This window comes from Mastigoproctus giganteus, chromosome 3, assembly GCF_048544385.1.
Source record: "Mastigoproctus giganteus isolate SK-2022 chromosome 3, ASM4854438v1, whole genome shotgun sequence".
Taxonomy (NCBI): Eukaryota; Metazoa; Arthropoda; class Arachnida; order Uropygi; family Thelyphonidae; genus Mastigoproctus; species Mastigoproctus giganteus.
The window spans coordinates 45,112,190-45,134,415 of record NC_143577.1 but is presented as its reverse complement, the minus strand read 5'-3'; the positions used below and the strand labels follow the sequence as shown (position 1 = coordinate 45,134,415).

Below are 22,226 nucleotides of genomic sequence, written 5' to 3'. Positions count from 1 at the left end.
GTCCCAGGCGCTTGTAATGTCTTAAATACTGAGGACGGAGATTAATAACGAATTTGTAACTTGTCACAGGTACCTTTGGCATTTGGTTTCCTTCAGCTGTATCCTTGAGGTCAGAACAGCGAACTCGTGTGTATGTTACCATTAGTTTCTTTCTGTATGCTTTCCTGCTAGCAGAATTTATCGTGATCAATGGCCTGATTATTAGCGAAATCTATTATGTTGCGGAAACATGTGTCTCAGACTTCTGATGTTGTTAAAACTGTTTTTGAGTGGGAGCTTTGAATCGATTTGGCTTCTTCCAGCAATTCTGGGAGTTTTAATCAGGTCTGTATGTAATTGATATCAGGGCTGTCGAGGCCCCCTGTGATGAGTCCGGCCAGTGCAAGTAGGTAGCTGAAATAATATGTTGTTTTCATTGGTTGACTTCAGTATTGATGTAGAGTTTGTCCCTAGAAATAATGTACTGGTTTCCAGTCTGTCGGTTGAGTCTTTTCAGGTATTTAAGTAATCAAGTATTCGGGCACTAGTATTTAAGACTAAGGAACGTGTTGAAATGCGTTGTAGGTGGCAGAGGACCGTATTGTTGCAGTACACAAGAGCACGAGATAAAGACACTGGAGGACGAATTTATTTATTTACTCAATTTTAAGTGCACAACTAGCCCTTGTGGGTCGCACAGTTGGTATAATCACCAGCATCTCCACACCAATCGAACTCAGGACTTTCCCACCGGTGTGGGAAAGACCTGAGTTCGATTCGCGTCAATGACTCTAGGAATGTTATGGTCTTTTTCACAACGTGGCACAGACTAACTTTTTCACAGTTAGTCTGTCTCGGGCGATGGCAGTTGGATTTTCGTCCAGAAACCAGAAAATCCCAGAACACGCGCAATTTACAGACATATTATGTATGGCGCATTATGGCCTAAGTTGCTGATGTCCCTAAAACTCAACAACAACAACTGCACAACTTAACCTATGTATGGCAGCATATGCTAGTTGGTTAGCTAAAACAAGAAATAATACGTTGATAAATGTAAACAGAAGAGTTAACTACATATAATGACTTATACCTATTATAAATTGACATTTTCTGGGGAGGCAGCAGCAGATATGTCACTAGACTCTCTAGGCTGGAGCCCAGCAGCTGGTAGGTTTGCTGAAAGATGGTAGATCTCTAGCTCCTATTGGCACAAACGTTCTTGATATCAATGCCAAGCCTGTTAACGAAATTTATCGTAAAAGATGGAAACATCCGTTGTGGCATTTAATCTGGGCACAACTGGTGGGCGTGGCAGCCTCATCTCGGTCCATGTGCTCTCCTTTGACTGTTTCTCGGTTCCGTGTGCTATCCTTTTATCCTTTGAGAGGAAGAGAAATAAGTTTGAAAAGGTTTAGTACATCTATTATTGATTCCAGTAATCTTTCTAAGGTGATGATAATAGTACTGATTATGATTAATTCCGGGGGTGTCCAGTTAAAGGTGGTATGGAGGATGCTTTTTAAGATTGTAAAATGTTTTACGAGTGTCCTGTCTGGCTATCTTAGGATTCAGTATTGTATACTAAGGAAGCTCTTGAGTCAAGTATACGATGCAGAAGACCAAACAACGGAAAAGTAGAGTGCCAGACATCTCAGGACATATTCGTTATGAGGCTCTTGCTTTGCTCTCCAGAGGACTGCAAAGGTTTTTGCTTGGCGTTTGCAAGATGCCGCGAGAAGGTGAGTTTCTCATCCTACGTGAATCCTAAATCGATATGATGCGTAACTGTTGACAGGAAGGCCATTTAATAGGACTATGACGACATTCTTCTTTTGGTTTGTAAAAGTGATCTGGGCAGACTTTCTGGGATTTAACTCTAAGCCAATAACTTGAGGTAAGTTACAAGTTCCGAAATCTGGCGTGTCTGACAGCCTGTGAGATGTGTACTGCGTCATGGCTTTCTTGCTGGGGGACAGACGTCTTGAGTTTGTCTGTATAGGAAATAAAGTGCTCTTACGTATCGACATGAAGGGATCTAGGGCTTCCGCAAAAAAGGAATGCTGGCCGAACACCTTGGGGAATGTCTCTGTTTATGTTGAACTTGAAACAATTGTTGCTATGCATCACGTGGATTTGTTTTCCAGTGAGTGGCTAAAAATCTCGAGTATGGGGCCTGTAATTCTGAAGCAAGTTTTCGAAGTTTATAAACAGGGAATCGATGGTGAGTATGTCTATGTTGCATTGATATCCAGTAAAAATACATCCATTTGTCCTCTACTATTTAGGAAATGTTGGATTGTGCACAAGGTCTCAAGGTGGTTTGAAGTTGTTGATATGTTCTATAAAGAACAGATCAGCAACCTTTATAGCAGAGTGTAGGTAGCCTGGTCTGTGGCCAAAGCAGTGCTCATTTATGTGTTTGAGAATGGCGCTTTCAAACACTTTTAGCATGATGCGTCCTGTAGAGATTGGTCTATGTTCCTTGCTGAATTTTTTATATATAGTTTCCAATATTGTCTGCACCATTTCCGTCCCTCAGCATGTAACAACTCGACTCCCATTGAACTGATTTTTATGAAATTTTATATTTGGATCTTTTAACTAGATTTATCCGGATATTTCCAAATTTCATTAAATTCGGACTAATAGAAATTATTTATTTGTTTCATGTATATCACGTAGGCTATCCATATATTGTAGTGAAGCGTTGGATATTATATTTGTTGTCATGCGCTTGTTGGAGGAATGGATGAGCAATGTGGTGGATGCGCAGAAACGAAACATTCTCGGTTAGCTCATCAAAGTCTTTGAATTCGCAATTTTCGAAAACAATTATTTGCTTTTACTCATTATAAATTGCTTGAAAACAAATGCGATGTTTATTAGCTGGGAAAATCGAAAATTTTATTGCTAATCTATAAAAGACGTTTAAAATAGCTTCTGTTGCAAAGTGGGTTAAGTATAAACGTAAAGAAGACTCGCAGGTGTTTTTAAGCTGTAAATGGATTTTATAGACTCGTGTGTAAGGGAAAAACAGCACATAACCACCCCCCTCCTCTCTCTCTCGAAGGTTAATTGCTTGTTTCGTAATTGCATTTGTTCTGTGGTCTGAATTTTTCATGCACGGTTGGCCAGGAAACGGTCACTAATTTGATCCCATGGTAGAGTGAAGATAGACATTGAAGACATCATTGGCTTTACTGCAAATAGAACCCGAAAAAGAAACGCAACAGATTTCCTTTTATTAGGTGCGCAGAATCGTTAGTCGGTTTGTTTACAGGAACTTCGAAGTTCCAGCAAAATAGACTGGTCCAACATACGAGGGACGATTGGAAGTGGAACAAGAAATAGGCAGTTTTCGGATGGAAAGTTTTCTCTCTCTCTCTCCTCTGTACAATTTTGAGAAGCACAAAAATATCGCTATCATATTTCCTTTCATCTCTCTTGACTTAACGCACATCATTATGGGAAGTCTGCGAGTTTAAGCAATATTCAAGGAGCTCCAATTTCCAAAAATAATGAGATATCTTCGCTTGAATCAACACTTAAATCTTTAATAACTAAAACAATTACTGCATGGGCTGTTTTCTGGAATATTTAGATGGCAGATTATTGTATTTTTTATTATTTCTCTTTTAGTTTCTTTCCTTTTATTAATTCAGTTTATTATCTATCCGTGAACGCACTCTTAAGTGAATTTTGTCATCCACGAAAAATAAAATAATTTTCTTTACAACTAAAAGAATAATTGTTATTTTATAGAAGAAGTGAAGAGGATGAAATTAATGGTTGCAGAAATTGTTCTACTTAGCCAATCATTGTACAAAAACAACCAATTATAATGTATACGATTCTTTTGCAATAAATCGCTGAAATGAATATGAAAAAAATATAATTTACTTTTCAAATCCGTTTTAAATACTGATTACAGTATTTCTTAATTTTATAACGTATTTAAATTTATTTGCATATTACCATTCCATCTGAAATTAATCATATCGCTGCCCATTCTGTTTCTAACGTAATTTAAAATTAGTTAAGTCTGTTAAAACATCTCTAATTATAAGTTTTATATATCGATGAATGAGAATTTAACCGTATGAATTGTAGTTTTTGTTTTTAAATAAATTAAACGTTTTAAATTCTTTATTTAATGTACTGGATAGAAGCAAGGAGATACGTTTAAATATTTCGAAAATTTTATTTTTCAAAAAAAGACCTACGTTTCATTGTTTCTTTAATCTCCATATTTCTTCTTGAAAAAATTCTTTCCGTTGTTGATGGAACCATCCTTAGATTCTAAGATGGCTGTTTTGACTTTAGCGCTCGAATTGAAAAGCCCTTTCAGTGCTTCTTTCAATGGACTGAACAAGTGAAAGTATCCTGTTGAGAAATCACCCATACGCAGTGTGTTCGAATGCCTTCTAGAGTATCTTTTGAATTAAGCCCTGAATTGGGTTGGCAAAGTTCCCAAGTTTGAATTAATATTGGCATTACGTTGTTTAAAGTCTAACAAAACATTTGGGATGGACACACTAAGGACTGAGGATGTTTTCACTCCATACTGTAGAGCGTAGATTTCTCTCAAGCCTTCATTATGCAATTTGTTATGAATTTCTTCCTTCTCTTCCATAGTTGAAGACTGAATCATTGCACAAGGATCTGTTCAGGACGCGCCATCTATTTGCAATGCCATGCAAAAAAATGACTCCCACATTATTAATTAAATTAATAATGCTTGTTAATTTACTTATTTTATTCTGTTACTCTTTCAGTGTTAGGATTCCATTCTTTTAAGAGATGATCGCTTATAGTAGTGTCGTTAACAAACTGAATACATCGTTTTAATGAATGATCGAACCATGGCCAGTGAAAAAGGATATAGTCGATAGCGAGTTAAGAAAGAACCGCAATGTATTCATTCATTCAATGCTAGTAATTCGATTACATGTCATGCATGAAGAGAGAATGCGCCAGATAAATTGCTCAGTTTTTTTTTAATCTTTCCACATTGGTAGAGAGGTGGATTTAACAATTTTCTATTGCAAATGGGATTTTCGCACTATAAGAAAATTGAATATTCTCTTACACTGAAATCCATACATCGCATTAATAAGATACTCTTACCAGCATCTCTCTGTGGGATTATGGATCCACGACTCCATCACTGTTTATTTAATGATTCACGCAACTGCTGAACTGTTTTTAAAAATATTACGCAATTAGAAAGGACTTCCGAGATGAAGATATTGAATTTGCCTGCTCATTTCATATCTTTAGCAAACTACTTTATGGTAAGAAGATGAAATATTTTTTTGTAAAGTAAACAGAATGAAATTCAATGTTTAAAATGGGTTGCTGGAACAGAGAAGAGGATGCCCTCAATCTGATGTAATGTATTAACAACTACGATATTTACTGTGGAGAAAAAAAAGAAGGAAGAAAGAGGGGGAAATATTATATTGTGATAGTGATATTGGAACATATCGATCGATCACTTCTCTTGAGTTGAAAAAGAACTTGGATCTCTTTTTTTTCAATGACGCAGAAAAGGAGATTTTGAGTTTACTATTATTATGCCAAATATATAAGAATTTGTGTATTTCTCATCATATTTACTTATTTTTGTCCATTTAGGTTTCACAAACATCGATTTTGATCTATTTGGTCATATTATCGGACTGCTGAGCGAGAATTTCTGGAGCTTTGAGTTTTCTAAGTCTTTGCAGTGGTCATCAGAACTTGTGGCCAGATTGTGGACCTTTTTAGGTTTACCAGCTGCTGTACGAAGTACTATATAAAGTTTACTTTATATATTTAGCTAACTATATAAAGTTAGGGCTAATGAAGAATTTTGTAAAAATTATGGATAAGAATGGAGATGAATTTCAATATTTAAACTAAAGTCTCCATCCAATAGCAATGACAAAATCAAAGGTCTGCTCTGTTCGTCTGTCTGCAGATCAGATAATTACTGAAAGATTAACGTTTTGAAAGAGTGTTGAATACTTTGAAATTGGAGACTTGGAAATCCGTCAAGGAAGATTGTGAACATTTTTAGGAAACAACACAGCAGACCATAATAACATCTTGATTGAATTTTTTATGAAACCACAAGCACGAAAGGTATTACAACATGTATTGCTTAGTACCGTGCATAGATCGAAGGTTGAGAAGATGAAAGAAGATACCTGTTGATGTACCTTCCGTTTTCTAGAAGTACCTTCCTCCATAAAACTATGGGGGAAGGTACTTCCAGAAAACGGAAGTTGAATGATAAATGAGAAAGCAAAAAAGTTGGTTCTGTGAGTTTGAAGTTGAACAGTAAAAGGATGCTGACTGGTTGCGAAACGTGTTCGGACTGCTTGAAAGCGAGAGCGGGAATTATAGAAGCCAATTCAGAAGAACAGTGCCCATGGAAGTACCCGTACAAAAAGTCATGCAACAGACACAGAACGTCTATGAGACAGATGGTGCTGAGACTTTGATAGAGATGGGTCATTAATTAACCTAAATATCCTCTTTTGAATGGAGTGTAGAAGCCTGAGAGAGGTTTTCGGGGCACCGCCCCAGATGTGGGAACCATATTCCATGGTAGTGCGGATTTGAGATTTGTACAGCGTGAACAGCTGTTTGGAAGAAAAGTAACACAGAGAGGGAAAGAGAAAACCCAGTTTTGTACATGCAGAAGAAGCAATATTTGTAATGTGCTTGTGCCAAGAGAAATTGGAAGTCAGGGTAATCCCTAATAGAGATATGTGACCTTGTCTAGAAATCTGAGTGCCTTCGAAGATAAACATAGCAGCAGAAGAAACCTTTTTTGGAGATTTAAGAGAGGACTGAGTTTTAGAAGGATTGAAATCTACTAAGTTGTCTTTGCCCAACTGGAGAATTACCTGAAGGTCGGCATTTAAAGAATTGGTTGCGGATATTCGAGAAGTTGAAGCTGATTGAGCAGGGCGAGGTTTCTCAAAATGGAAAGTGGAATGCAATGTGCTATCATGAAAAACTACGGATAGGATTTTCAATCAATGGAAGAAGGTCATTGATATACAAGAGGAAAAGAGTGGGGGAAAGAACTGAACCTTCGGGGACATCAGCATTAGTGGAGAAATTAGAGGAGAGAAAGCCATCTACCATCACCCTCAGTGAGTCAGAGAGAAAACTGGGTAACCAATTACAAAATACAGTTGGCAAATCATAAGATGGAAGCTTGTTCAGCTTGTTTAGAAGACCTTTATGCCAAACACGATCGAAAGCCTTTGAGATGTCAAGAGCAACTGCTTGTGTTTTACCAAACTTTTCCATTGAATTTGTCCATAAATGGGTAACATAAGCCAGAATATCACCAGTGGATCGACACTGACGGAATCCATACTGGCGATCGTTGATAAGACGGAAGGTTTCTAGATAGTTTAAGAGTTGGCGGTTAATTGATTTCTCCATTACTTTAGAAACAGTAGAAATAATTGCAATGGGACGATAATTGGATGGGAGGGATTTGTCACCCTTTTTAGGAACTGGCTGGATATGAGAAAATGTCGAAGCAGAAGGAAAAACACCGGTGGAATAAGAAAGTGAAAAAAGGCGGCAAAGAATAGGAGTAAGTTCAGGGGCACAGGTTTTGAGAGCAAGTGGAGAAATACCATTGGGAACTGGAGCTTTCTTAGCATCAATGCTGATCAAAATTCTTTTCACATCCTTTTGACGGAAGAACACAGGAGGAACTCAATGGAGTGTACTGGAAATGGTAGGATGTGGTTTACAAAGATCATCGACAAGAGTTAGAAGAAAAGTAGGATGCTAGCAGCTCAGCTTTATCTTTAGCTGAGGTGACAATAGAACTGTCTCGTTTTGACAGAGATGGGAATAGAGATGGGCAAAAGACCAGAATGCCTGACTACCATTTGGACAAGTTATCTACTCTTAGCGCCTGTTGAAAATCTAGTTTGGACTAATTAATAAATGCGTTACAATCATTGCGTGCTTTAATGTAGGCAGAAAATGAATCTGGATATTTGGATGCAAGCCAATTGCGATATGCAACATTCTTATCTTGAACAACCTTAGCACATTTATTGGAAAACCAAAGTTTAGATAAAGGACGAGATTTTAAGCTGGAGTGTGGAATAAAGGATTCCATCCCCTAAAGAATAATTTCACCGATACGATCTGAGAAAACGTTGACATCAGAAGATTTGAAATAGTAATGCGACTAAAGAAGAAGAAGAAAAGAAATCTTGCAGACCATCCTATTATATTTTGCATTCTTGTAATACCAAACCACACGGGGCCACACGATTGGCCACGATATAAAGGCGCCATTGGAGAGGAGACCACGAAGTTGTGATCTGAGGTGCCTAGAGGACCACACACCTCGACCGTGTGCTTAGAAGGGTTGTTTGTGAGAAAAAGATCAAGAGTATTTGGCTTTATGGTTAGGATTATCTGATATTCTAGTATTCTATTAGGTAAGTGAAAAGTCGGTGTTAGGTCATTAATAATTGTAAAAGCCTCAAACCACCAGCTGGATCCGTGTGACTAGAAAATGAAAGCCAGTTGGAGTAGCGAACATTAAAATTTCAATTAATACGAGCCTACCAAAATCTCGTTTGCAATATGTCTCTCAAAATATGCTTGTTCCAATCCCATTTAGCCTTTTTCCCAGACAACGTCGGGGCATGGTAGGTAGCAATATCTTCAAGATATTGCAACCTACCATTCAAATTAACCAAATGAAAAAATATAATATTTTTTCATTTGGTTAACAAATTTGTTCAAACGCCAACATTACTTTCATTTATCAAAGATAAACAGAGATAGATCTTTTCTCAATATCAGTATACGTGCTATCTGCGCTTTTAATGAGCTACGCTGGTGTTACAGAAAACGGAATCAGTTGGTTGTTCCAAATCAATACAGTCATTAAGGCCAAGCCTCTTATGGAAGGCTTTATATGTCGTAAGAACATAATTCCAAAAGAATAACAAATTAATGCTTTAATTGCTCATGTGGCAGCCATCAGCAGCATTAAAATGGCACAGCTTAGTAACTGTTATGCAGAGTTTCTCAGGTGGGTCTCTAATTGCCGATTCATGCTGATAAATTAATTTAAAGTGGTAACTCTGTGATACTTGAGTGAGTTTTAATGCCAGATTATGATATTCGATAAAATTTAAGGTCAACGGTCCATATAAACATCGTTTGATTCCATTGTCGCATGTGTCACATAAGTACATATCCTCATCTTTGTATTAAACCTCTTTTGAAAAGATAATTTACATTCCAGACAGTTCGTGATCCTATAGTTGACAAGTGCAGTCATTGGATTGGTTCGAATAAACTTTTGCATCTTCGAGGTCGATGGTTTAAAGGCATCTTTCTGCACTAACGTAGAAAATGGCTATGGTAATAACAAGTACTATAGGAAAACATTAAATTATAGTCCATCTAGGTAGCACAGTTGGTAGGATCGTTGTCCTTTCCATACAGGGTGGGAAAGACCTGAGTTCGAGTCCCGTCGATGAAATGAGAAATTTTGATGGTCCTTTTTCACAACTTGGTTGAGTTAGTTTTGTTTAATAGCAAAGAGTTTGAACATTGAACAACAATAGTTCAATGTTCAAGATGAAGTATAATTATGCATCTTATTATAATTATTAATTCATTAATTAATGTTAAATTGTAATCTTAACTTTTAATTTTAGATTTAAATTTTTATGCCAATTTGAAATATTTTCCTTTATAATATTTAATTTAATAATTCAGATTATAGTCATTGTTGAAATAATAAATTAAAATTATTGATGTTCTACATTTTCTTTCATTGCTAGGGTACGTGTGGAATTTTATGTAAATGAAAACACGTTGAAAGAAAGACTACAGCTGTACTTCATTAAAAATCAGAGATCAAGTAAGTATTGTGTTGAAAAACATTCCTTAATGGTAAATTAAGCAGATATTGAAGTCGGTTTCATAAAAATTCCACGCAATTAATAGGTATTGGGCTGTAGACCTCCCTGGTGTGTATGTGACAGGAAATATGTTGAGTGATGATCAGGCTTTGACCTTTTCCTATCTAACGAAATCATTTTCCTGCACGTTTACCTACAAAAGGGGTGTGTTCCTCGATGTCTCACAGCAAGTTCTAATTAAGAAAACTGAAATGATCAGAGACCCGTACTTAGTTTTCTTCAGTTTTTGTTCTCTAAAGAGAAATAAAGAAATCATCTAAAGATTTTCTGAAAAGGATTCTCAAAAAAATTGTCATTTTTTGTAAATCCTCTGTACGATGAAATGGATGAATTTGGAATTCGATGCTATATGAAGGACTTTTGCTCGTCAATCTTTTTATTTACTGTCAAGTCAGCAGCGCTATTTGAACGAGGATTATTCACAAATATGTATTCGACAGTAATGGAAGATGTTGAATCAACATCTTCCATTCTTAATCCCCTTCCCCAAAACTAAAGCGTTGCACTTCAGCAACCCTCTGATCATTTTTGTTTCAGGTGGTTGTAAGATATCTTTATGCCATGATATTAATTCTAGAACTTTAGATGTTCAGAAGGGATTTAATTCGACTGACACGGTATCACATTACAGACGGATCGTTGAAATACATTAGCAGACTTATCACAGTACCACGTTTTATTGGAGTTTAATGGTTGAACGGGCGTCCCTGATTACCTAGCTCGATTTTCTTTGGAACGATCTAGCAAGAAATCTTCAGAAAAACACAATCCTTTCAAAGATGGGCGAGTGAAGGTGACTGGTTTACAACAGTGATAAATCTAATAAATCTAGAAACTCCTCTAGATTTGAAATAACTTGTTTTCAATAATTTGATTTTTGGTATCAGCCAAAACTTGTGAGAAACGACTGTTTGATCAGCCATGCTTGATTGCAGTACATGGAGGAGGAAACTTTAAATAATTCTGCCGATCTCTTAATAATTTTGCACTAATTGCGATTAATGGATGCAAAAAATGGATCTACATCCATTTTTTTTTTTGGCTTTCGAATACTCCAATAGTGCCTGAGTATTAAAAACAGAATACGAAATAATAAAAGAAGAAAGAATAGCAAAAATATTACCCAGATAACCTTAGGTCCTTCATGGTCGCTCATGCTCTTCATGATGGACCTAAGGTTCATTCGGCAATTTCCTTTAGGAAAATCCCAGATGAGAAAAGACCTGGTGAAGATGAACATTATTTGAACTAGGACTTTTGTCTCTTGCTCTCTCTAACGAAGACCTGGTATACGTAGGACAGTTAATTTCCATAAATATGAATCGCTAAGTTGAAAACATTATTTTTGTTATAAAATGCGATTTTCGTGAGTTCCTAATCTTACACCAAAAGTAAATACATGTCGCTAAAAAGGAATACAATAAACTACTCTAGACCGACATATAGTGAGAAATTATACTGGATTTATTTCAATAGCATGCAGTAATTCGTCGCGAATTGTTAGCACAAGAAAAGTCTATTGGATCCACCTCAGAAGAATGGGCATGGGCCCGAAATCCCCATTGAGTAAGCTGAAATGATAATTGATACTTCTATTCTATGCTGATTTCATCAAGTTTTAGTCCTGCCTAAAGGTGTCTTCAGATCCATTGATTTCCCCTTCCCACATGCTCCTGAAGTTTGGCAGAATAGTTCGGTATCACCATGTATTGAGATGTAATTTAAATGCACATTTATTTAATGAGTAAATTAATAACTGTATATTGTTTTCTGTTAATTTTTCCTCTTTTTTTATGTTTCCCTTCTTAGGTTTAAGGATACGAATATTTAACCTCATAATGAAATTAATTGCGTGTGTTCTATACGTCATCAGGGTTGGAGTGGATCGCGGACCCTTGCACGCCACTTGGTAAGTATTCTATTTCACATATGCATTTCAAATGTCTTTCAAATGGATCTTGCTTGGATCTCCTTTTACCTCTTCGTGAAGATTAAATTTCAATTAACCATCTTCATGCAATATTTTCAGTTATCAGTGTCCTCTTCCCAACCAAACATCTCTCCCAGAGTCCACAGACTGTAATGAAAAACCAACAGAGCATATCAACTGGTGAGTACATGGAGCATTTTTAAATTCAAATCTCAGGTGAACAATTAGCAACATTGTTTTCAATAAAAAATATTGCTATAATCTCTTAAAATCTCCCTCGATCTCTTAAAATTTTAATCTCTTAAAATCGCCCAAGAAATAAACTTGTTCCGATCTTTATTTTCACAAGTTTGCCAGTTACCATAAACTTCCTTCCACTCTATTATTATGCGCATACCTTCAATTTACAGTTCCTTGAAAAGCATGAAATTTATCATCGCTCGTGCGTATAAAAAGATCATGATAGTACGCATTTACTACGTTCTCACCTAAAATTGCTGCAGCCGTTTTGTGTGGTGAAACTTCCGATTTCACCACACAAAGAGAGGATATTCATAAACATGTTTTCCTGCTTCAAATGAGGATCACTCTTTGGTGATGGTATTGCAAGTGGAAAGAATGTTCATCATTTATCATTGCTCTCTTTCATCAGTGAGAAAAGGTTTAAAAAATGTGTTCTATCATATTTGGTGCCTTAACTGCAAGCTAAGACAATTCAGGTCTTCAGCTAGCTGAAGACTAGCTTCGGGTCTTCAGCTAGCTGAAGACCCGAAGACAAAGATGAAATAAAAAACGCGATGGCGTAGAAAGAATATGGAAGAAAAAGAGCTGGGGCATACTAACATGGAAAGAATTCAACTAGAGAGGGAGAAGAGAAAAGGAAAAGTCTGAAAATGGATTTCTACTTTGGTAAAAGAGAAAAGGGAACTGTTAATTACTTTGTGTCCATCCGCTTCCCTTTCGCCTTCTGCAAATATAGGAGGTGGGTGGAAGGGGTGTCTCGCTTCCATCGATCGGCTATTACGAGGCAATTTATCTTTTTTGCTGTTACATACGGCTGTCACGAACGTGTCAGTTGCTTGCGGTCAGCTGTTATCAGTACACCGGGGACTGATACACCATCTTGCATTTCCGGCTGATCGCACCCCCACATGGCGTGTTTTGTCCCACTACCGAAGACACCAGCAACGATCGAAAGGAAAAATCGATGAACTTGTAGACTTGAAGAACCCCTTGGGGACTAATCGGAAATTTTGCGAAAGTAGATCTCACTGGAACGCAGACACATATCCGAGCTTTTCTTCAACTGATGAATTTCTCAGCAGCCTTCTATCAAGTGCCCGCAAAGGGTATATGACTCGCGCGCAATAACTGCTCGTAAATTCTACTTTCAGCACGCTTCGGCGTCGTCAATGAAGCCACACGAGATGCCAGTTAACGTTTGTGGCTATTAAAAGTGCTCTGCAGGGTATAAGGCTCATTCATCATAAAGGAAAACTTCGAAGATGGAAGGCTGTTTTCCATCGAATATTACTATCGAACGTTGCAAATATTTCAGTGAAAGGCAACTTTTTCCCCTCCATCTTTCTGCTCTCATGTTTGTTAGTTCAACTACCAGAAAAACAAATAAAACTCTTAGAGCGTATGCGGTAGATGGCTTACAGGTTTCATATCTAATTTGACTAGCGTAACAGAAATTTTAAATTCCTCAGTTGAATACTGGATCCTCTGAGTAACTCTATTTAGCCCTCGGAGGACCCAATATTCAATTGAGGAATTTCGCGTGGTGACAGAATGGGGGCAGATTACAGATACATGAACACTAAGGTAATGTACCGTTGAGAACACTGTACAGCCATTTTAGCGTTGTTAATACTGGCACGTTCCTGTTTTATGTTCCATAGTGATGCTAGTATTTTGGCTTTTGTTTCTTAAACTCCTGGAGAAATGTGAGATTTTCATCCCAGACGAGGCTAAGGTCTTTATGGGATTTGACTTCTTGAATTTGAGCGTTACTGATTTCAATAATTATATCATTCTTCTGTTTTCTCTTCATAAATGTCGTTTGAGCTTTGTGGTTAAATCTGGAAGCCAATTCAGTTTAAGCAGATCTGTAAGTCAACTAATTATGGAGCAGCCTTTATAGTTTTCTTGCGACTTGATTTGTCTTGTCAGAATAGATAAAAATCTTGAGGTCGTCCTCATATGATAGCATATCAGGATGACTGGAAAGAAACGGCTCAAGTGGAGAGAATCCCACTTTGTGGGACTCTTGCAGTGGTGTATTCACGGAGAAACTGATGGTGGGTCACGGAAAGGTACTGCTCCTGAAGGATGGCTGCCAAGTTCAGAAGAATTTTTCCATGAATGTTGAAATAGTTTTGCAGAATATTAAGAATAGCCTGGACAGTGGCTCCATCAAAGGCAGACTTGATGTCAAGGAAGACGATGTTCGTTGTTGATGATCTCTTGGATTCTAATTAGGGTGTTTAAAAGATTGATGGTTGTCGATCTTTTAGTGATAGCTGTGTTGGGATGAGCAGGCCTGTGGTAAAAGTGGTTGGAGATTATGGAGTATATCAGATTTTTGAATATTCTTAGCAAGGTGCTTATTACTATGGGTGTGAAACCTTTGTGAGATTTTGGGTTCTTCGTCTTTCGACTGGTTTCACAGTATATATTTTCCTCATCGTTGGAAGCAGGCCGGTGCGCAGGATTTCTTTAAAAATATGCAGCAAGAGATATTATAATTGGGCTTCTGATTTTTATGACGAAGGAGGGAAATTGGTCAGCCCCACCAACCGACTTGGAAGGCATTGTGATTAGTTGCTGTCTAGAGATTTCAATGCAAATCAGGGCGGGCCATGTTTATTGCAATTTCTAGGAAGTTCGAAGTCATTTTGGACTTCAGGAAATTGGTTAAAAGTGGTCTCAGCCCATCTAAGAAAGACGTCTTCGTCCATAGCAAAATTGTATCTCTGACTCTGTTGAATTCTGTTACCTTGCCTGATTCGATCAGCGACAGATGCATAATATGCTTCTCTTTGCTTCTTGAGGAAGATCGCTGTGTCTTTTTTGAAGGTAGTGAAGTCTGAGGGTGTTCGCGATTTGTGCTACCTCATTAATGATTTTTGCTTCTCGACGAAAGCAGATTTCACTTCTTGGTTGAACCAATAATTAAAATTGAAAAATAAAAATTAATTTAAAAATTTGTTGTCAAACGTCGTTAACCCAAAGATTCCATATGAAACCAATAGTTCCAATAAACTGGCTGTTTTGGCTTTCTAATGAACTTTTCATATGGAAAAGCCAAATAGTTTCCTTTTTAAACACATCTCATTAATTTCCCTGCCATTGCCTTAATTCTTAAGTTGAGAAAAATCTAATTAAAATAAATAATTTATATAAAATATTTAGAATAATTACACATTGGAATTAATTATTTAGGAATGCCATCCTGTGGGTAGACCGTCCGCTGCCACTCTGGGGAGTTCAGGTATGATTCTTATCAAGACACTCTTTTATGGTATTCATACTAATTATGTATTCATATTAATTCACGTACTAATTATGCTTTTATTTTGGTTTTTTCCTAAACTTATTATGCACCAAAAAGGCGCATCTCATGCGTCTTTTGATGTTTCATTCCAAAATAGATTTCATTTTTTTTTTGGTAATTTATTCCAGAAAGGCTCCTTAGAAGAATAAACATTAAAAGGCGCGCCTCAGGCGTATTTATTCTCTACTGTTTGACGTACATTTTAAATAGCTTTTGGTGATTAATTAATTTCGTATTTCTGATGAAAGGAATCGGCCTGTTTGAAACACCTGTCTGTACCTTGTTGTTATAGTAACGGATGTCTTTCTTTGCTAAGAAAAGAAGAGATAATTGATGAGGTATCCATTTACTTAATAAAAGGATGGTTCGCTAACGGTCTCAAGATAGCCATTGTCACAAGAAATAATGCATTCATTCGAAAATTGAAGTAGTCTAACGACTTAATTAAGATGATAATCAAAAGGAAAAACAAACTTTTCACAGCTGGTAGGGCCCCCATAAACTTTACAGTGAGTTAGACACATTCTGACACCGTTCACTGCGCTCTGTGATAAAAGATAAATTGTTATCGCTGTCTCTGCTGTGACAGAGATGCTACGTTAATCTATTAAATACTTTCAGCCAATCTCCCACCCCTCCCACTAAAAAAAAAAACCCCGAATAACAAAGATGTAATAGATTAGAGCATCCCAACACCACCTACACTGAAATTTGCCATCATATGAAAGTCATGAAACATCTTTGGCATTAGAACAGCAATGTATAACCTTTCCAGGATATGTATATGGGTTACCAAAAGTAGAGAAGACTGCCCACGTGCTCTTCACACCATGCGCCTGCGCTATTGACTGTATTCTCTATATTTAGTATATTTTAGAGAATATTTTAAAATAAATAAGAACTAGGCTTTAATTTTTCAAATCTTTTCTTTTACAGGTGTCAATCTCTGTAATTAGTTTGTCCGAGGCCTTACTAATAGCTTATTTAGGATATAAGGTAAGTTTTGTTTTGCTTTCTAAACGTGTACGATTATTATATGTCATCAATTTAATTTCTTTTTCTTGAAAGTAAAGATGAGTTTGTAATTTGATAAAAGAATGACAAACAGGTCTTATTCTTCGGTGTTTTGGTGAGTGTCCTTGTAATTTGATGAGTGTCCTTGTCACTGTTAGAATCAGTATAACTTAAGTTACTTTATCCTTAATGTTTGCAAATTTAGAAATTGCTGCGATGTGTTCATATCTGTGGCTTTTGCAGGGAAACATTTGGCAACAGCTGTGTTCATTCAACGTAATCTTGGAACTAATGAACAACGTCCCATTTCTAGTGACGGTATGTCTGATTACTTAATAACCTGTCAATTCTTATCACTAAAAGTAATTTCTGTTATGCAAAAGAGTGGAAATAAAATTGGGTAAGTTTTCTTATCAAATAGAATATATTCTATTTCATAAGAAAACGTAAGAATTCATTGAGAGTCTTTGGAGAAGACTGTTGATGAATTCAAAGATTCTATAATATACCAGGCGCTGTTTACAGATAAAATAAAGCATTTATATTTTCATTTAATATTGGGTTAATAATTAATAACTGAATTGGATTAATAGGATTCTGCTAATTATTATAATTTGGTGTTTTGTTTTGTTTTTTACAGTTATGTTGGCCCCCCCTCAGAAATCTCTTTATACCTACTTTCTTAAATTGTTGGTTGGCCAAATACGCTCTCGAAAATATGTTTGTAAGTAATATTTCTTTTCTTTAAATATATCAGTCTACATTTTCCACACACACAAAAGAAAAATAGAGTGTAATATTCGTAATATTTATTTCTTTATCTAGTTTTCGGAATAATGTTTAGCGATAATCCTAAACAAGAAAAATTAATAAACTTGTAACACACATTTCAATCTTGGAATTCGTACCAGAAGACAAATTATAACCATCATTGCGGATTCTAATCTCCAGAATGGATGAAAGCCTTTCTTGAGAGAAAACTTGGTTTAACTGTGAGTTTAACAAAAGTTGTGGAAACTCCCAACTTTTGTTAAACCGATTTTCCACAAGAAGCACGCTCTTATTGCATTGCTGATCTTCCACTTGTCATCATCCTCAGCATTTAGCTTCCCTTAATAAAAACAAAAAGGGCGTTAACTCACATACTAATCAACCCCCTCGAAAAGACGCAAGTCCTGCAAATCCTACTTACAAGCTCTTAAGTCCTTTATTCGTTTTCGGAGTTTGAGCTTATACTTTAAAGTCGACAAGATTTCCTAACGTCTGTGTAGAATCCCAAAACTGTTTAAGACTATAAGTTTCTTCCTGGCTAACGGAAGTAATTCTGTTCCCACAGCAACCAATGTGCTTTTAGAGAAAACCCTCTTGGTTTTTGGGAGCGATGGGATGCATGATAAAGAGTTACTTTTATGGCGATGAGCAGGGAGCGTAATTGAGGCGCCCCCGTCTCTCGATGGGGTCGCTATGGCAACCCTATAATATAAAATGGCATAGATGTCTTATGTAAAGGTAATTTGCGTGAATACTGGGGCGTTTAACCTCAGACCAGATTCTGTGGAGTCATAAACATAAATTTAAGAAGGACGCGTCATGATTTATGGTTCCAACGGAAATTAAATTAATGGGTTGAATGACTCTTCCATACAGTTGAGAGCAATTAGGTTCTGTAACAAGAAATGATTAGAGTGATTAATCGAATTGCAACAAGAAAAGTATAATTTAATATAACTAGAAATTGGAAAAAATTTTATAATTTATCATAAAAGTTTTCCAATTTATTATTATTATTAGAAACCAGGGATTATTTCAGCCCAGTGACCAGTACTGGTACCAGTGCATGGGGTGGTTGGTTTGTGTCCGGTTCCTATTCTTATTACCACTGTTGGTCGAGAAACTTACTATCCTACAGGTGTTCATGATTGCGGCTTTCTGCAGTTCCATGTAAGTGCTCTCTGGGAGGACGTTTGGTGCTAGGTTCTTATGGAGGCTCTTTGGCACCATGCGTGGTTGCCACGATGATCGGGATGGTCATTACTTCTTCCATATGCCACATCGACTTCCTGTCTTAAATCTGAGTACTTTCTGATCTTTTCCTCGTTTGTTTCCTGGAGGTTGCTGGTGTTGGGCACTGCTTTGTCGATCAGGTAGGTAGTCTTCTTCTTGTCAATGAGGGTTATGTCTGGTCTGTTGTGCGGATCGTCTTGTCCGTCATTATGGCATGGCCTCAAGTGCGGTCTGTGAGTAGAGATCTCTAATACGGCCTGAGGTTCGTACTTATATGCTAAACTTTCTTTGATGAGCTGATATTTTTGCGCTAGCTTCTGATGTATTATTCTGGCCATCTGGTCACGTCTGTGAGTGTACTCTGTCTGGGTGATTACACTGCATCCTGAGGTGATGAGCTGGATTGTTTCTGGGGCCAGGTGGCACCGTGGCACGTGTCATCTGTTATTATTATTTAAAACTAAAATATAAAACAATAGACACCCCAGAATGAAATTATTATGAAATTTACCAAAGTTAACACTTAAGAGTAGAAATAGGTACACTGCAATTCAAATTTCAGGTAATTAATTACAGCTAATTATAAAAGCCAAATGATCAAAGGAAGGGTACTTTCTATGGATCAGCCGAAAAAAATATATAATTCACTGCTTCTGCCAACTATAGGCAACTTATTCCAATGTTCGACATTGGATCTCATGAAACCTATGGTTCACCATAGGTAAATTTCATGAGATCTAATCTTATATTATTCCCTGAGATATTGTTTTTTTACTTCGCCTGCGAGGGAGAACAGACCTTCTTCATTAATTTTATACAACGCCTTATACACCTCAATTAGATCTTTCCTTAGATGTCTATTTGTCAAATTTTGTCGCAATCTTCTAAGTTATTCTTTGTATTCGCATCGTTTTACACTCATCTCTAATTTGGAACCCTTTTTTGGCCCCTATAGAAGTTCTATGTATTTTCCTAGACGCAATCTCCATGCCTGAATATAATATTCCAATTGCGGTCTAACCAACCTTTGTACAGAAGGATGATGATGTCCTTCTCTTTACTATCAAAGATTCTATAAATCATGGACAGGATACCGTTTCCCTTCCCAGCCCTCTGTTTATCGGCATGGAAAATTTTATGCCAGAGTGGATTAGAACACTTAAGTCTCTTTCGTCTTGAACCACTTTTAGCTCCTCGTCCCCTGTCTTATATATCACTTCCTCCAATGCATAACCTTACATTTAGAAGCATTAAACTTTGTGCCTTTTTCGGACCATATATCTCATAAATGTTTTGGAAGCACCATGGTCTGTCTGGAATTGCTAATCACCTTTCCCATCTTGACATCATCAAACTTTGACAGGTACCCTTGGATACCCTCGTCAAAGTCATTTATGAAAATTAAGAATAGGAGAGGACCCAAAGCCTCAGAGACTCCGCTTGTTACACTGGTCAACCGGAGATTGGCCATTTGTGATAACTCTCGGCACCCTGTCTTTTAGTTAGACTGCTATCCAGCGTAGGATCTTATTAGTAACTCCAACTTCTTCCAGTTTGTATAGCAGTCATCCACGAGGATAGCAGCCACCCATGTCCACGTGGATGACTGCTATATACAAACTTTACGAAAGTCTAGATGTACAGTATCAAAATTGTTACCTGCATCCAACTGTTTAATGGCTGCTTCGCAGATAGATCTACTTAAGGTAGCATTCTTGTTGAGATGATCCTTGAGTCGCATGCTATTCTGCCACATAATCCAAACTCTCCGATAATGGATTTAGTAGACATTAGCACTTCTGCAATCCAAGGTCTTTTTGGATTCCAATAACGCTTTAATTAGAATTCTCAACGGTTTAATACATTCACACAACTTTTATAACTGAATATATACATCCTCTCATAGAGCCTCGCTCGGTGTGCGGGAAAAATGTTTTCTATATGTATTTTTATCTGATATTTATAAAAATCTAATATATAATATTGTGTATCTTATTCTGATATCTAATTTAAAATTTACTTAGTTTTTTTTTAAACTAAAAGTTAAATTCCAAGAACATCTTTAACCCTTTTAAATAATACATCCAATTTTCCATCTAATTAATGTAGAGGGAGGATGTTATATTTTGTTTTTAAGATCACCTCCTAAATAGCAGCAGAACTGATCAAATTATCTGACTCTTGGCGGTAATGCCAAGGGCGAAACTTAATTAGGAAAAGATGATTCCTTGCCTAATGAGAGTTGTCAGCATCCATCTTACTACAAGGATCACGAAGAGCTGTTATCTACATCACTCTTTTTCCTCCCTATGAATACTAATTAGTTGAAGTATTTTATAATGAGCTTATTTACTACTCAGGAATTTAATAGGATCAGTTTCAAAGCCTACGGAATTGAGGTTTCCATCCTAGGAATACCTTACGAGAAAAAGTATATTTCTTATTATAAACTACGAACATTTCTCTACCACAAAACCTTGTAATAATAACCTTATTTCCAGCAATCAGATATATCTAGTAATGACAGCCCCTCATTTCTTTTTAAGAACGATTTACATCGAGCAATGCAAAGGTCGCAGTCCGCCCTCTCCCAAAGACTAATGATCCTGTCAGCAACACTTCTGTGCCTCATTTTTACCAGGTAGGAATAATAGTTGAAAAATTTATTATAAAACTTTTCCTTTATTGAATTGTGCGTGTTGGTAGAATCGCAGTCCAACTCCACACCGAATTATTTGGAGTGTCAACTCCATATAATGGAATATAAGATCCTTGTAAATCAATCTTGTAGGATTTACGAAGCTACCAACTCAAATAGATTAGTAAACTCTGTAGACTTGGCATTTGTTAGTTGAAAATTGTGATCTTGAGCTACTTAAAATACCTCTTTGAGTCAGATGTGCATCTCCAGCTGTGAGCAGTTGGTTACAGACTGCAATCTTCGATTGGTTTATAAATCTTAGATTAATAATTATGAGATTTACGATTATGCCTGAATTAACATTAGTATACCATTACAACTCTCACAAAAATGTCCCACAATATCAAAAGTAATGGGATGCATGTAGTTTAAAACACAACACGCATTTATTAAAGATATTAATCTTGAGTTGGACCACTTTTGACTTAAAGCTTGGTGAACACGTGGTGGAAACTCATCCATCAATTTCTCTGCAGGAACTTCTGTTTTCTTAGCACTTTGTCAACAGTAGATTTGGGTGTCTCTTGTTAAGCAACAGCACGCCTTGGTATTTGTCCAATGTCACAGCCTTCTAAAAGTCCATTAAATGTTATTCATGGCTGCTCCTGTTGAAGACAAGTGTCAGCTATTTGCCACACAACGTACCGAGCTCATTTACAAATTCCCGCATCTGATACCATTTTCCTTCAACGAGTCCCGTTACTTTTGATGGGGTAATGTATTTATTCCGTAGTAATAGATATTTTCTTTAAGTTCGAAATACATTAACGTTTGTTTTTATTCAGCGTTTGCGGCTTCCAGCATTTTCAGCGAGCGGGGAGCCACCACGTGGACCTTTTTGAAAGTCTGTATTTTGTGGTTGTGACATTTTCTACAGTAGGGTACGGAGAATATCGACCCGACGTTTGGCCTTCTCAGCTGTTTATGGTTGTCATGATCTGTGTCGCTTTGATAGTTCTGCCAACTCAGGTAAGCATTTATTATTGCTAGTAATAATAATAATGAATAAAAAAACGAATTAGAAAACTTAATAACAATTTTTTTCTCGAATAATTTAAATTA

General features: G+C 36.8%; 1 protein-coding gene across 1 annotated transcript in view; it reads left to right on the top strand.

The window, feature by feature from the left end:
- Positions 1-22,226, top strand: part of LOC150087925 (potassium channel subfamily T member 2-like) — a 223,851-nt gene that overhangs the window by 175,779 nt on the left and 25,846 nt on the right. Inside the window, exons 4-12 of the mRNA XM_090370515.1 lie at positions 9,816-9,895; positions 11,766-11,865; positions 11,986-12,066; positions 15,334-15,382; positions 16,382-16,441; positions 16,703-16,777; positions 17,100-17,183; positions 21,010-21,104; positions 21,950-22,133. Of these exons, the coding sequence (XP_090226641.1) occupies positions 9,816-9,895; positions 11,766-11,865; positions 11,986-12,066; positions 15,334-15,382; positions 16,382-16,441; positions 16,703-16,777; positions 17,100-17,183; positions 21,010-21,104; positions 21,950-22,133 (808 nt within the window). The remainder of the gene's footprint in view (positions 1-9,815; positions 9,896-11,765; positions 11,866-11,985; positions 12,067-15,333; positions 15,383-16,381; positions 16,442-16,702; positions 16,778-17,099; positions 17,184-21,009; positions 21,105-21,949; positions 22,134-22,226) is intronic.